This window comes from Scomber scombrus, chromosome 16 (genome assembly GCF_963691925.1).
Source record: "Scomber scombrus chromosome 16, fScoSco1.1, whole genome shotgun sequence".
Taxonomy (NCBI): domain Eukaryota; kingdom Metazoa; phylum Chordata; class Actinopteri; order Scombriformes; family Scombridae; genus Scomber; species Scomber scombrus.
This window is the reverse complement of record NC_084985.1, coordinates 27,140,918-27,153,253: the sequence shown is the minus strand read 5'-3', so window position 1 is coordinate 27,153,253 and position 12,336 is coordinate 27,140,918. Positions and strand designations below refer to the sequence as shown.

At 37.8% G+C, this 12,336-nt stretch overlaps 1 protein-coding gene across 1 annotated transcript in view; it reads left to right on the top strand.

Annotated features, from left to right (window-relative positions):
* The window catches only part of LOC133995968 (thrombospondin type-1 domain-containing protein 7A-like), a 173,454-nt gene extending 171,437 nt beyond the window's left edge, over nucleotides 1–2,017 (top strand). Inside the window, exon 31 of the mRNA XM_062435475.1 lies at nucleotides 1,930–2,017. Within this exon, the coding sequence (XP_062291459.1) occupies nucleotides 1,930–2,017 (88 nt within the window). The remainder of the gene's footprint in view (nucleotides 1–1,929) is intronic.
* The last annotated feature ends 10,319 nt before the right edge of the window (nucleotides 2,018–12,336 follow it).

Genomic DNA, 12,336 nt, shown 5'->3' with positions numbered 1-12,336 from the left:
CAGTGTCCATTGATTTGTCATTCACCCCCATAAGTGATGTAATGGAGATCAAAATCACAGGAAAAACTCACCGGGATATGGTTAGAGGTTAATTCTTGCCACTCCAAAACTAAACAAATAAGCAGTGGATTATGGATTGAAAAAAATGAAAACCAAAAAAATGAAAACCAAAAAAATTCTTGAAACATAATGAAAGTGATCAACTTGCCAAGATTTTAACTTAATTTCCTGAGTCTCAGATACCGTACTTCTGTACTTATACTTAATAGCTTGAGTGCACGAGTGTGTTCACACTGACACGTATGGAAAAAAGCAGTGTACTATGAGTACATGGATGGTGCACTCAAAACAATCAAAAGTTGAGTGTGGAACTATGGACACCTCTCGCTCTCAACGGTCACCATCTTGGCTACGTAGCTACGTAATTTAGCAGTCTGTAATGATTTGGTACCGTGAACGATAAGGCGAATGCTAACGCTAGCTTGCTAACTAGCTAAATGTAATTTCCGGTAAGTGCGCAATGGCCATGTTTGAGTTGAGACAACACTAACCTGTCAAAAGTTGTGCACTACGCAAGTAAGTACATACTCTACACAGAGTGCTAACAGTAATGTACTAACAGAAGTCTTTGATTTTAGACACAGCATTAGTGTAGATGAGTCCAAAACCTAAATATATTCAATGACATTACATATCGCAGGTTAGGGAAACCATCAAATATACACAGTTGAGAAGTTGCAACCAGTGGTTTATTTATTTATTTTTTTGCATTTTTGCTTTAAAAAACTTTTTCTGTCAGTTAACTAATGAATGAATTGATTCATCTCTACTTGCCAGTACACTGTCACAATGTTTATAATGTACACACTGTATAGAATTATCATGCAGTACGAATTGGGACACAAAACTTGTCTCTAGCTCATCAGCTGTGTTGACAGAGCTAACAGGTGTATAAATCTCCATTACATCACTGCCCGTGTTTATTCATTCATTCATTCATACATTCGTTCATTTATTCATTCATTCATTTTTTTATTTTTACTTTGAGTTCCATCATCATTTGTCCTTTCATTTCTTGTTTGTCTTTCTCCACCTCCACCCTCACACCCGCTGCTCAGTCATTTTGGTTGTTGCCTTTGCTGCAAGTCGAACCCCAAGTCCCCCTCAGACGGAGTTTACTGGATGGACCCAAACAGCTACACAGTGCCTTACACTTGTCCTGCCTGCCAGAAACTAGAGCAAGATGAGTTACATCGGCACAGCCAACTCCAACAAATACAACAAGAAGAGCAACGACAACAAGAAGAGCAGCAGCATCAGCAACATGAGGCACAGCTTCAACAGTCACCTATGTTACAAGAACAACCAGAGCAGCAGGAGCCATCACTACCACCCCCACCACCTCAGTTAGAAACTCTTATCACTTAGTCAAGGCCTCACCTCACATTCCAATATCACTCACTCCGCCTGACATTCATTTGTGCCCTGACACCTCCAGTGCCTGTTTAGTCATTTCAGTGGATCACTTCCTGGAGGTGAGCAGTCCAGCTTCCACCATCCACACCACATGACTGCGGGTTTAAAATGTATCTTGAGGTTTAAAAAGGAATTATTTAACATTTAGGGAAACATGAATTTGCTCAATTTACGAGTGTGAGATATTCAGATATTAATCTAATATTTGTATGTTAAGCACAGAGCTGGAGTCAAGATGTGGTTAGCTTAGAGTAGCATAAAGACTGTAGGGCTGTCATACTGCATCATTTTTTTCCCTTTGCTGCCATCTTGTGGTCATCCATCTACATTGCATGTCAGAACACAGACATTCAAAATAATGTATTATAATATACCATCACTGTTAAAGCTCAGGCTGAACAGTTTCAAATATGATTCCTTACATCTTCTCCCTGTTAATTGTTTGTTCTGCAGCAAAAAGCCAAAGAAACCGCAGCGACGGCAGATGAACAACAGACTGAAGCCACTGACTCTGGCCTACGACGGAGACGCCGACATGTAGAAGTCTTCCTGCTTAACCACGCTGACCTACAGACATTCGTCCTACTGCAGGACACATGGGGTTGCTATGGAAACACACCCCCTTGATGACAGGGCTGCCGCTGGACATTGTTCAACTGACACCGCAGACACTCTGGGAAGATGATTCTTACCGAAAGAGAAACCTCAAAGATCAAGACACTGAATCCATGTCCATTAGCAGCCTTGATGTTCCTGTCTTTCTTTTTTTTTTAATTTACATTTTTGATACTTTGTTTCACAAGAGCCTTCATGAATTCTTTATCTTCTTCTGGAAGTCTGCCTTTGCTTCTCTGCCATCTACTACTGCCAGTAAAATCCAAACCACGCTCGTCGGAGAAAGTTCAAGATTTTGCTGGGAAAGCACAAATCTTCATTCATCTTTTTTGTTGATTTTGTCACAGCTGAGTGGGATCACCTCAGTATGACACTTGACATTCTTTGTCCCATTAAGAACAGTCAACTCCCTCCGTGTTATTGTGGCCTGGGTCCATTCTGCAAGAAAAAGATGAAACTAGAGAAGAAAATAGATATGAACTTCAGAGCCACCATCACTTCTGCCTGCCTCTCCCTTCTCTGTTTTTCAGGCATAATTTTGCACTATATTAGTGCAGCATGATATGTACTTATGTCTAGCTTTGCCATAGGAAACTGCCTCTCTCAATACAAGATGGTGTACAGTCTTGTGCTAGAAATGTAAAAAAGTAGACTTTTTTTGCAAACAGAACTCACCAATGTTTGTTAATATTTTTCTTCTATTACCTCTTATATGTGATACGATGGGACTCAGTGTAAATAGGATTTTTTCTGTGATCTCAACTTTACCTTTCTAGTATGTACAGCTACACGTCCCAAACTCTGCCTGAGCGTATTTATTCACTGATGATTTTTCTTTTTTTCTTCTTCTTTTTTTTTTTGTTTGACTGTGGCTTAAGATCACGATTTTTACTTTTGTAAATGATTGACACATGACATTATCATTGATGATTCAGACAGCAGGAGATACATAGAAAAACCACTTACATTATGGAAACCCATTAGCTGTGACATGGGAATCAGGAAAGAGCAAATAATAAAACCGAGCATTGGTTGATAGACTGATTCAGGTATTCGGGTATGCGATGACGATGAGGGCCTGGGATATTTGAAGCTAGATCAAATAAAGCAGAATTCTGAGTTCAAAGTTACAACTCTGAGGGTGTGTTCAGACGTTCAGATGTTCACAGGTTAGCTTTAAGTGAGCTAGAAACAGACAAACCAACCATGTGTATGAGTGTTTGTGATCACTTCAGCCTCATATTGATACATATACAAATGCAACATAGAGACAATTAGTGAATACACAAATATAAAACCACCATTCTCCTTTTAAGACTTATGGAAAAAAAGAGGAAAAAGGAAAACCACCCCAAAGTCATAAAGCTCACCCTAAGCCCACCACACCACCCAGCCTAGACACTGGAAATTAAGTTTGCTGTCTTCTCCAAATACTGAATGAGAGGTTGCCAGATGGCATTTAGTAGGTTCACCTGGTGACCTCTTATATTTCTAATCCTCTCCACTTCAAGAGTTTTAACAAGATAATCAAGCCACATTTTAACATTAGGGATGTTTTAACCCTTCCACAAGATCAGAGCTGACATAAGGCAATAGTTGATAAGTCATCTATGGGCCAATGTGAGGTTGTTCAAACCTCTGAAGTATTAAAAATAATAGTTTGCAGCTCAGTCTCAATTCTTGAGCCAATATATTCTGAAATTATACAGAAAATGTTGCACCAGTACCTCACCAGATGTTAGGACACATTATGTAATAGTGGACTGTTGTGTCTTCACTAGCCTGACACTGGAGAGGAAGCCGAGGAAGGCCATATCAGATTTGGAGAGGTGTAATCTATGCATCATTTTAAACTGCTGTATAAAGGCATACGAAGTATTTGGTGAAAGCTTAACAATGGATCCAAGTGAGGAGTCAGTTATAGTTTCATAAGATGGCATGAACTTCCGAACATAGTGTCTTATCTGAAGTTATCTTAAGAAGTTAGATCATTTGAATTTGTGGATGGTGGATTTAAGGTGGATGCTGCACATGAAGGGGTTTCCATAAATTGGTATCAGGGGAGCTAGAGAGCTTAAGTTGACATGCTTGTGTAACTGCTTCCAGATATGTTTTCATTTCATTACTATGGTATTTAGATTCGGGAGTTCTGGAAGGAGATAGGAGAATAGCACCGAGGTTATATGGGGAGCACACTAGATGGGGAGTTGTAGCCATTTCTAAGAGACAGTAGGAGATTGAAAATAATATATCCAGACATGGACATTTACAACCCATTGTCTCATTGTCTGCTTTGGAAATTGTCTGACATTTTAGGAATGACTCACCTTCAGAGTTGGTGTACGGAACTCAGAATTCTGACTTCAGTACCACTTTGTTGTAAGTGTTTAGAAGGTGTCGCTATTGACTTTATTTATGGATAATGAATCATGTGCTCATGCTTTATAGATCAGTTATATTGTATGCCATTAATAGGAAGAACTTGTGGGTTACCAGATTATGAACAACCCCCTTGGTTCGCGTTTATCCTCTGTAAGACCTTAAGATTCCTGTTAAAAATGTTAGTCATTAATATGGTGGGGTTTTTTTCTTTAAAAAAAAAAATCTATCCAGTCTGCAACAACCTTACAACAGTCCATCAAGTGAGAAGGGAAGGGAAGGGATACCTGGCACCCAAACGTTGTTCCTATTAATGGCTTTTAACAGTTATATGAAGCATTAGTAACCATTAGTGAAGACATTGGTTATTACTTACAAACCCTTTATAAAGAGTATGTTCTTACAAGATGGCACTCTGACATCATTTATTTAGTTTTTCCTTTAGCTCTAATCCTTTTCTGTAGCAATTTGATTCTTGACTCATTTTGAACTGACACAGATTTTCAGGTACTTGAGATGTCATCCAGGATTTAACATCGCCCTGAAATCCAGTCTCTTTCTCTTTGATTTGGTCTTTTACTCAATAATCAAACATGGATTGTTTTTTTTATCATTGTTTCATAATGTTTTAGAGATGATGTCACACATGTCTAAAATTATGGTGGTTCTTCCCTGTTCACAGCTGCAGAAAAAACATGAAATATATTCAGCCTTCAAGGTTGTGTTAACCCATTTACGTGTTTAGTGGCATTTATCAAAATGAACTCTTCAGTCACGTATCACAGAGAGATCTTACCAATAAAAAAAAAGTTGTTGTGGTCTCCCTGTTTTAAAGAGCTTTCAGCCCTTTAACAACTGTATCACTCTGGGTGACTTTTATGGTGCAAAATCATTTTTCGAGAGCTTAAAGATACAATTTGAAAGGAATCAATGCGTGTTGGTTTTTGACATGAAAATCAAAAAGGGGAAATCAACTCTGATGCCGCACCGACATCATTTTGTCACTGCATATGCAAATGCACCAATCAGAGTGGGATCACAAACTGCCTGATGTAAGATAAAAGTCCAGTCACCCAAAGTGAACAGTGTATTATTTATTAGTACTGAAACATCATATCATTGCCAGTGAATGGCAGTTTAATATTCTGTGGAGTTTGTTGCTAGTATGTTAACGGAATGTTTAATTTATATTTCTTGGAATATGAGTTGTAAATAAAGTGCAAAATATTCTTTTTTTTAATTTATTGTTCATGTACCATAATATGTTTCCTTTTTTTACTGCACAAGATGTTACGCAAAAAAAGAAAAAAAAAATGGAGGCGTGAATGTGGGTGTGCTAAAAGCGATATTGATAACCATGTGAAAAACAAAGTCGCTGATGAACTCTGTCCTTTTCCTACTGTTTGTTTATATGTATTTGACTAATTGCTGATAATAAACAAGGGAATATATTTGAGAGTGTCGCTCTTAAATCAATAATTCTACCATTAAATGGGCCCCTCCATTCTGTTCAAAGGGGTTGAGATCAGGGCTCTGTGCAGGTCAGTCAAGTTCTTCCACACCAAACTCACCCAACCATGTCTCAATGGACCTTGCTTTGCACACTGGGGCACACAGTCATGTTGGAGCAAAAAAAAAGCCCTCCCGAAACTGTTCCCACAAATTTGGAAAGATAGAATTTTCCAAAATGTCTTGGTACAGTATGCTGAAGCATTAAGATTTCCCTTCACTGGAACTAAGGGGTCTAGCCCAACCCCTGAAAAAACAACCCCATACCATTATCCCTCTTCCACCAAACATTACAGTTGATTGAGATTGATTGAGAAAACTTTATTGTCTGTCATGACAGAAAATCCTCTTCAACAACACATAGACACACAGTATAAACAAACAGACACATTACTTGAGACAAGTTCCTGAGAGAGAAAAAACATAGTTCCTGTATTCCTGAAAAAACTACATAAAATCAAGTTATGAGGGATAAAAAGATTGGGTGGGTTAAAGTTGGCACACTGCAGTCAAGCAGGTAATGTTCTCCTGGCATCCGCCCAACCCAGACTCATCCATCAGACCGTCAGACAGAGCAACATGACTCGTCCATCCACAGAACATCTTTCCACTGCTCCAGAGTCCAGTGGCAGAGTGCTTTATACGACTCCATCCAACGCTTCACATTGTGCTTTGTGATGTAAGGCTTGCATGCAGCTGCTCTGCAATAGAAACCTATTCCATGAAGCTCCCAACACACAGTTTTGTGCTGATGTAATGTAACCCGGTTACAAATATCATATGAACTAAAGTTGATGTTTAAAATTGTTAAAACATTAAAAGTATCCTAAATAAGGTTAAAAAGTCAGTTCATAAAAAAAATACATCATAAGTAAGGTTAGAAAATGTTGTTTCGTGAAAGATTAAAAAGTTAAAAAGGTACCGGTGTAAAGATATAAGTGGGTCAATGACGTATAAGGATTTTCAACAACTCAATTTTAAATAATAAAAACAAGCATATCTAATGCAGTAGTTCAAACATTCAGAATGTTGTGTACCTGACAATTCATATTACAATTTGAAAGTGATTTTAGTGGGTTTTTCAAGATTAATTGGCACTGGCCTGAAAAAAAAGTCATTTGGTGCGACCATGATTCATCTTGAAATGTCTTATATAAATAAAAGACCATCATTTACAAAGATTTAAAAAAAAAAATGCAAATACTTTGTTTCCAAACACTTTATATTACTGGAAACTTGTAAAAAAAGATGTGAAGCGTGTTAAGTAAATGAATTTATTTCAAGATGAATCGTGGTCGCACCACATGACTCTTTTTAAAGGCCAGTGCCAATTAATCTTGAAAAACCCACTAAAATCACTTAATTTCAAATGTATAATATGGATCTTCAGGTACACAACATTCTGAATGTTTGAACTACTGCATTAGATATGCTTGTTTTTTATTATTCTACAATTGAGTTGTTCTAAATCCTTATACGTCATTGACCCAAGTATGTTGAGTAAATGTTTATTTTATTTTGAAGAATGTTATTTTGAAGGGTATGGCAGGAAAAGGAAGTGGTGTGTGGATGTATGTCGCTTGACTGGAGTCACAACATGTAAAAAAAAAAAAAAAAAAAAGTCTGTGAAAAGTATTTAGTTGGTGTTTGTCTATCCGGCAGTTTGTGCCAGAACATTATTCTACATATCTTCTGTGAAGAGCTGAGAACATTTCTACCCGAAGTGTGTTGAACAGTTTTTAACGGTGTGTATTATTAACTCCTTAGCTATCACAGGTGTGTTGTTAGCAGGTGTGTGGTTAGCATTGCATTACTAGCCAAGTGAATGAACTTTAGCCACAGAAGCTAAATCAGCTTACTATAATAAAGCTGTAATTCATCTTTTCCAAAGAAGAAGAAGAAGAAGAAGAAGAAGAAGAAGAAGAAGAAGGAGAGACCCTCAAACTCAAGAGTATCCTGACTGCTGACTGCTTCATACAAACTGACTTCACTGTTGATTAAGGTACCATATTTTTATTTATTGAGGGAAATGAGTGAACTAATTGCCAGCTTGTGACTGTGTGTGTGTGTGAGTGTGGGCCCACTGGTATTTTATTTTATTTTATTTTATTTTATTTTATTTAAAAAAAAAGGGATAATTGAATGTCATTTGAGTATTGTGTTTATCCAATTTAAGAGTAGTATTGCAGACGTTTATATGTATGTTTAAGAGATTAACAAGTGGTTTAAAGAGACTGAATTATACTTTATTTTAAAAAGACTGCATTTTATTTGTTTTGATATATTTTTCTATAAGTAAATAATTGAGTTTATTATTCTTACCACTGATTCCAGTGTGATTTTTGGTTATTTCATTCATTAAAGGTGTTTGAATACAGGTAAAACTCAGTGAGACTTGGGTTTACAAACTGCTTAAAGGAGTATTACATTTCATATATTTACAGTTAATTTGCAGTGATTAAAAGACTCAAGACACCTAAAAAAAAAAGCTTAAAAGGTAACAGAACAGATGACATCACCTAACTATTATTTATTGTATATTATTTTATTTCAGTTAAAGAACTCCGGGCCCTTCCCTGATTATATTAGGGGATAGCTGGGCTACATTAATGCCAGATGAAGTTTGGAACTCAACTGAGTCAACAGAGCATTGGCGACTTTTACACGCTATGAACTTCAGCACCCTCCTTTACATCCTAGGACAGTACCGTACTTGAATTCACTGAGATCTTCAGAATGACCCATCCTTTCACAAATGCAGACTGCATGACTAGGTGCTTGATTTTATACACCTGTGGTGATGGGTCTGAATGAATCACCTGAATTCAGACATTATGGGGTGCGTCCCACTTCTTTTGCCCATATAGTATATATCTCCCCAAGAACTCCTCAGTATAAAGTAAGATACTTTATTCTCCCCATGAGAAACTCTGCTTCAGTGACATTCATACATGACGTAACTTAACATACACACTGGATAACAAGATAAAAGACATGACTTCAAAAAGTCGCAGACACCAATACTGTATATCACTCATTACACAAACCCTAATTTAATTTCTAGTCTAACCACAGTATAGCATACATACAGTATTGCATAGACCCTTGGTTAGAGTATTCCTCGGTAAAATGCTAGCCTAACCAGAATATTGTACATATTGCAGAAATGCGCTATCCCTTAGAATATACTAGTCTAGCCACAATGCTTTATAAGGTATGAAAATAAGGAATAAGAAATAGTAACCTCACTAGACCCACTAGGCCAGGCATGTCCATACTATTCCATAAAGGGCCATGTGCCTGCAGATTTTTGTTCCAACCAATCAAGAGCAAACGATTCGACTCTTTCTGAAGACTAAGATGAGTTGATTAAATGAGTGAAGTCTGGCTTGGTTAGAATGAAAACCTGCAGCCACCTGAACCTTTATGGAATAGTTTGGACTTGCCTATGCTAGGCAGAGTAGAGGGTCAGTAAAATTAAGCCTGATCAGTAATAATAATAATTAGGGATTAAACATTAATTAATTGAATCACTTGTGGTGTGATTGACTGTATGACCTGCTTTGTTGCATTACCAAACCAACAAATGAGACTAAACGTTAAAGCACTGTAGAATATCTTAAGCGTGGTGTGACTGACATCAAATGAAACCAGCTTTTGAAGGAAATGCATCCTTTGCTGCCCCTTTTTGATAATTAATTCAGTGCATTTGTTCCACTTTAATGTGTGATCGAAGACAACCCCAAGATACTTATCTTCAGTAACAAACTGTATAGGCTGTCCTCTGATGGTTGTCAGACAGGATGTGAGCTCCTTCATAAAATCGATAGACATATCTTTTGTCTTAGAGGTGCTCAGGACGAGATGGGAATACTCAAATCATGTGATAAGCTCCTCCAAAACTGGGCCATGTTCCTCCTCATCACCTGACTGACCAGTGCTGTATAGTCAGCAAACTTAACTAAGTATCTTCCAGGGGAGGAGCCGGTCTAGCTGTTAGTATATAAACAGTGTTACATTGTTATTTGAAAAATGTGAAAAGTAAATTTCCTTATTCCACTCAGCTCCATCTAAGTTGCCTTTTAAACAGGTAGGTAGAAATGATCTACTGACCATCAACAGCTTGTTTAAGGTCAGCTGTAGTGACTGTATGAAGTTTCATCCTTTCAGTGAAGCTGCTTTGTTCTCACAGCCTGGAGGGTGGCCTTGTGGGTAACCTGTGTGACGTAGTGGGGTTGTTGTGAGTCTTTCTGGTGCTGAAGAAGAGTACCAGCACGTAGCTGCAGCTACAGTGAAATACATGCCTTTTAAGGGTGCTTTAGTTACCATAGTCAGTAATAAAGTGTCTAGATAAGCTCAGGGTACTTGCAGTATAAAGTAGGTAGAAGTAGTCCCTGTTTCTGCCATATGACAGTGGCAGAGTGGGGAGGAAGGGGCAAGTGGAGCTTCTTAAAATCCCAAATGTTTCAAGGAAGACTTTTGGCAACTTCAGTTGAAAAAAAAAGAAGTTCATCAGGCACATTAATCTAGCAAAAAAGAGTCAAAGTTAATACTAACCAGTAAGAAAATAATGTATTATGTTGAGGTGCTGCAGTGTTACATGCTGATTGCTGTGTGTATATTTCCACTAAACCTTCAGCTAAGAAGTTCTACTGCTGTATGTTTTGAGCTGGTGGGCTGCCATGCCATATTCTGTATATTATGTTGTCTGATGAGGTTTTTTTATGTGTGAGGAAAGCCTTGCCAAGGTAATATAACTTAATATAACTAAAGAAATAATATAGCGTTGGGTTCGGGTCACAAATTCTACATAATCGGGCAGGTTCTATGTAGTTGTGTAGTACACTGAAATAAGACCGGGTTTGGGTCTCTGTTTTAATTCTGTGCAGAGCTCTAATTCCACAGTCGCCCGACTCAAATTTGGATTACCAACCCAGTTCAGCAGGTAAGTGGCCTGGGCTCTAACACTCTAGGGGCTAAAAAGCTGATTTGCACTAAAATGATTAAAAATGTGTTTGGGATCATGCAGAGTTACAGCAAATATCAGCTGACGTGATGAAGTCATTCTGTTTTATTTTCTGAACTTGAGCCTCTGGATAAAAATCTAAGACCTACATTAATTCAGTTTTGCCAATGTTGCATATTGAATTCATGTGTTTTAATTAAATCAACACGTTGCAAATCTGCAGCCAGGTAGAATTACAGCTTAGAATATCTGTACACCACCAGGTTAAAAAGGCTACAGAGCCCAATGTTTACCAATTCATGTCTTAATTGAACCGGTTATTGCCCTGTAGTCCTGTGCTGCGTTTGTTACAGTTACATTGTGGAGTACTAGAAATGGACTCATTAAGATGTACTGCTTTTTTAGGTGAACCATATAGGAGAAGCATAGAATGTTAGATGACAGTTGCTTTTTTCTGAAAATAGAAGTCTAGAAAATGCTGCAATATTGTTTTGCACCATCAGATGTCAGTAAAAGACAGCTAAAGGTGTGCAAGATTTTGGTCAGACATGCAGTCACATCACCTGCCTTAACACATGCAGTGTTGTAAAACCCTGAACTACATTTAGAACATTGTCTCATTTTTATAACTGTTCTGAGAGGACTAGTGGCCTTTTTAGAGCTGAGACAATATTTGCAGAATTCCTTTTTATTGAAAGAGAATAGCATTGAGCTCATAGCTTGTGTAAAACTTCCAGTTCTCTGAGAGACAAAAGAGGAGTTCTCAGTTGGAGAGGGATGGGTCATTGCAAATTAACCTCTGTCATGAGAAATGTGTCTAAAAACACAAAAAAAAACTGGTGAGACACACTGAGGGCAAGCATCCAGTACTGGCTTGGAAAGTTGTAGACTGATATTCTGCATTATTCTGCTCTCTCTTATTCACGTTGTGTTTTTGGCTAAGGGTGGATCCAGAAAGCTCTGTCTGTGACTGTCCTAATGTAGCCTTGAAATAGACAATTGAGTCTAATTATTCTTTTCCTGCATTGGTTAAATTGTTGTCCTCTGCTTGTTGAGGTAATGTAATTGCTTTTATCATCAGAGCCCCTGATTATGATCGGATGTTAGGACGTAAAACAGAGACAGGCTACATGGTTTTGGTCCATCTCATTTAATCAGCACTTCACGTAATCATGTCTGTGTCTTCCAATTAAATTCCCTCTGCCAAGAAAAGGAAGTCCTACAGGCCGCCCTAATCAATTAAGTCATGTTGTAAAACTCACTTCAAACGAGTGACTTTGCAGTGACCTCGGAGACATCAAGATCTGGCAGAAAAATTTGATTAAGGATACTAGGTCAAACACTAAAGATCATCTACGCAGCATTCTTTGTTTCTAAGTTCTGTTCCCCCG